Source organism: Lipotes vexillifer, unplaced genomic scaffold (genome assembly GCF_000442215.2).
Source record: "Lipotes vexillifer unplaced genomic scaffold, Lipotes_vexillifer_v1.1 scaffold21, whole genome shotgun sequence".
In the NCBI taxonomy this organism is placed as follows: domain Eukaryota; kingdom Metazoa; phylum Chordata; class Mammalia; order Artiodactyla; family Lipotidae; genus Lipotes; species Lipotes vexillifer.
This window is the reverse complement of record NW_006774065.1, coordinates 2,162,676-2,166,565: the sequence shown is the minus strand read 5'-3', so window position 1 is coordinate 2,166,565 and position 3,890 is coordinate 2,162,676. Positions and strand designations below refer to the sequence as shown.

Here is a 3,890-nt window from a genome sequence, read left to right as displayed (position 1 = left end):
CACCTAGGGGGCAGCCACGAAGCAGGAATTTTACGCCAAGAATTCGAGGTGGACGGAAGGCCTCATCTCCGCCTCCAAGGCCGTGGGCTGGGGAGCCACGCAGCTGGTGTATGTCGCCTCAGGTCGGGGGGCAGCAGGGTGTGTGGTGCTCAGCGTCTGGGGAGGGGTGTTGAGGCGGCCCGCGGTCCAGGGGGTCAGAGACCCAGGCCCTGCCCGGCTCTGCCCCCAGGGAGTCAGCTGACAGGGTGGTGCTTCACACGGGCAAGTACGAGGAGCTCATCGTCTGCTCCCACGAGATTGCGGCCAGCACGGCCCAGCTGGTGGCGGCCTCCAAGGTGAGCTTCCCCTCGGGCTCCTGACCATGGCGGCAGCACCACGTGTGGCGGGGAGACCATGGGCGTGGGGGTGGTGCAGCCAGCAGGCCATCCTGCCCCCCCAGGTGAAGGCCGACAAGCACAGCCCACACCTGAGCCGCCTGCGGGAATGCTCACGCGCCGTCAATGAGATGGCCGCCAGCGTGGTGGCCTCCACCAGGTCGGGCCAGGAGCAGATCGAGGACAGAGGTGAGTGCTGGGGCCCCGGTGCAGCGGCTGGGCTGGGGGCGGGTGCCCAGACGCTTACCCACTCCCCTCTGGCCGCAGACACCATGGACTTCTCTGGCCTCTCCCTCATCAAGCTGAAGAAGCAGGAGATGGAGACCCAGGTGGGCGCCCTCGGCGGTCCCTCTCCCGCGGCTGAGCTCCGGGAAGGCGGGAGGGCCCCTGGGGTGAGGCCGTGGGCTTGCTGAGCGGCCGCGCACCGGGCTGCAGGTGCGGGTCCTGGAGCTGGAGAAGACCCTGGAGGTGGAGCGCGTGCGGCTGGGCGAGCTGCGGAAGCAGCACTACATGCTGGCCGGGGCCGTGGGGACGGCCGGTGCGGAGGAGCCCGGCCGGCCCAGTGCTGCCCCCGGCAGTGGGACCTCCAAGAAGCCACCCCTGGCCCAGAAGCCCAGCGTGGCCCCCAGGCAGGACCAGCAGGTGCGGGGAGTCAGTGCGGGTGTGTCGGGGGTGACAGCAGAGGGGCCCCGGGAGTGCTGTCCCGGCCTCTGCTCACTGGCCTGTGGGGCAGTGGGCCTGGGGGACGGTCAGAAGCCACTGACCGGTGGGCGTAGACACGTGGCCCCAGCAACGCGGGGAGCACGGCAGGTGCCAAGGGCCCGTGCCAGGGAAGGGGCAGGCCAAGGAGCGGCGGGATGCCTGGAGCCCGGTGCAGGGTACGTCAGGTACTCCTGGCCGTGGCCACTGAGCCCCTCACCTTTGACTCCTGCAGCTTGACAAAAAGGATGGCAGCTACGCGGCTCCACTCGTCAACTACTAGCCCCCCCCCACCGCCGAGGGGTCCAGCGGGGAGGCCGATGGCCAGGCCTGGGCCTCGTGGCTGAGGAGCCTCGGAGAAGGGCCAGCCCTCGCTGAGCGCAAGGGCTCAGGGCTGACCGGGGCTGACCGGAGCAGTTCTTCCCAGACGAGAGCCTAGTTACCTGCAACAGGAACTTCTCAGAGCAGCCAGGACCCAGCAGGCCTGAGCCACAGCTCTTCAGGAAATACACGGAGCATTTCTAATATTCTGAGTTAGATCTTTTGTGAGTTTGTGTGCAACACACCAGAAAGCAGGGCCATTGGAGGGGGTATTTGTTTGGGCCAGGCCTCCCCTGCCCCTGGGACTCGCGGTCTGAGGTTAGAGGTGACTAGAACACAGTCTGTAGTCTGTGCTGGCTGTTGGGGACATGGGGAAGACATCACCTGTTCATGGCCTTCTTGGGACCTGGTGCGGCCTCAGGCAAAGCAGGATACTCTTAGGTGGGCTGGGGGTAGCGCCCCTTTCTCCTTGGGCCTCGCTCTAGGGCGTCAGTGACAGTGAGTGCTGAGGACGAGACCCTTGCCTGGGAAGGGGGGCAGGCCAGGTGCTGCCATCCTCCTGGAGTCTGTTCTTGCTGGAACCTGCGGTGACCCTCCTGCTTCCTGTTTTTCTTTCCCCTGGTCTGGCTGCCCCTCCCCATGCCCAGCCACCTCATTCCTCTCTTTGCCTCCCCATCCCTGGGAGGTTTCCAGCCCTCCCGCAGGCCTCTCCAGCTCAGCCAGAAAAAGCCCAGACTGCCTCCTCTTCGGATCAGATCAAAGGCACCTGGTGCTCCCTGGGCAGGGGGCTGCCCTCCGGGAGGGCTGAATGCACTCTCCTCGGGCCCCCACCTCCTCCTGGGAAGAGGGAGGCCTGGCTGGAAGGAAGAAACTCGCCTTGGAGGGGAGCACAAGGCGGCAGCTCGATTCGCTTTGCGTGTAGTATTTCCTCGTGTGTGAAGTGTCAGATCGGCAATAAACCGCACTTTGACTGCTGTCACCCCACAGTGAGGGGCTGCGCCTGCTGCTTCACTTCTCCGGGGCCAGTACGCTGGGGAGGGGAGGGACCCTCTTAGTTTCTGCAGGAAACAGTGGAACATGGGAGCCACAGAAAACTTTGCCGCTTCCGGTTCTGCCAAGAAGTGTCCGGCTCGTTTTGCCAGGAGGTTTGTGACTCTGGGACGCTTGTTTGGGGAGTCTAAGGGCTTTTCTCTGAGAGGCCTCTGTTCCCAGCCAGAGGCCCCCTCGGGTCTTGATCCCCTCCCCCAGTGCTGTTGGAAGCTCCGCCTCTTTCAGGAAGGGAGGGGTGAGGCCGATTCCTCAGTTACAAATCTTACTGAAGAATTTCACCTGAATTTCACGTCTGAGCTTGGTGGTGACCCTGACCCCTGGCTGGACTTGACTGCAGTGGCCAAACCAGCCTTTACACTGGAGAACTTACCAGGCGTCTAGGTTCCTGAGAGCGCAGCTGGCTGTGCCCACACCCACGTTCCCTGGAAGCACCCCGTGGCCGGCTGCCCTCAGCAACCGCGCCCCTCCCCCAAGGTCACCAGCATTTGTGGATCCAAAGGACGGCACAGGTCAGGGGAGGAAAAGGGCACCTTGTGTGGCTCCTGCCGTGTGGCAAGCATGCCGCTCCCCCTGCCTTGGTTTCCCAGGATGAAGTGGGGCTGTGAGGGGGCGGGTGTGGTCAGGTGAGAAAGGGCTTTGAAAACCAACCTCCGTGAACTGGAAGGGCAGTGAGAGGGAGCGGTGTCTGGTCCTTGTTTGCAAGGAAAACAGCTTCGGCAAACAGGCTAAAGCAGATGGTTCTCTCACCAAATCCAAACCAGTGAAGGCTGGTGTGAGCTGACTACACCTAGGTCCTCAGTGAGCATATGTTGCAGTGGAGCCCCGCAGTGCACGCAGCACCTACCAGTCCGGCTGAGGTCAGGCAATGGTCCTCCCTGGATGTCCCGTAAGCAAACCGGCCCCGACGAGGGAGGAGAGAATCACATGTGGCTCTGTCCAGCCCAGCACCCCCAGGGGCGGTGGACTGCAGATTTGGCTGTAAGCTTCCCAGCAACCACTGGGAAAAGACAAAACTGTCAGTCACGTTCTCATGAACAAAAGCAAGGTGATTTCTCAGAAGATGCTTCCCTCTTACTGGAAAGCCATAGCAGTGTCTCCTAGACACCCTCCCGGCACTGTGACACGAAGGCAATGGCATCCGTTTAGAGGACACAGCGATAGGGAAGCTTTCACGGGGCTGCTTCGTGCTCGTGCTCCAAACACCCTGAGGAGAGTCCCTCCCAGGGGCACAAAGGCCCCAGTGGGCAGTGAGGTCCCTCCTCCCAGCCGCCAGCAGCACATGACTCGGCCATGGGTCCCCTTTAAACACATGTGGGCGAGTCTCAGAGCAGAATGCCAGCCACAGGATTGTATCATTTACTTGAAATCAGCAGAGAATGTTCTAATTAGAGTTTCCATCAGCTGTGCAGCTGGCATGTGGACAGAAGCCGGCGGGGGGGGGGGGGG

At 62.8% G+C, this 3,890-nt stretch overlaps 1 protein-coding gene across 1 annotated transcript in view; it reads left to right on the top strand.

Moving 5' to 3' along the window:
- HIP1R (huntingtin interacting protein 1 related) overlaps nucleotides 1–1,415 on the top strand; it is a 27,132-nt gene extending 25,717 nt beyond the window's left edge. Inside the window, exons 27-32 of the mRNA XM_007448686.1 lie at nucleotides 8–108; nucleotides 230–335; nucleotides 440–563; nucleotides 642–703; nucleotides 810–1,016; nucleotides 1,309–1,415. Coding sequence (XP_007448748.1) covers nucleotides 8–108; nucleotides 230–335; nucleotides 440–563; nucleotides 642–703; nucleotides 810–1,016; nucleotides 1,309–1,356 — 648 coding nt within the window. The 3' untranslated portion in view covers nucleotides 1,357–1,415. The remainder of the gene's footprint in view (nucleotides 1–7; nucleotides 109–229; nucleotides 336–439; nucleotides 564–641; nucleotides 704–809; nucleotides 1,017–1,308) is intronic.
- The last annotated feature ends 2,475 nt before the right edge of the window (nucleotides 1,416–3,890 follow it).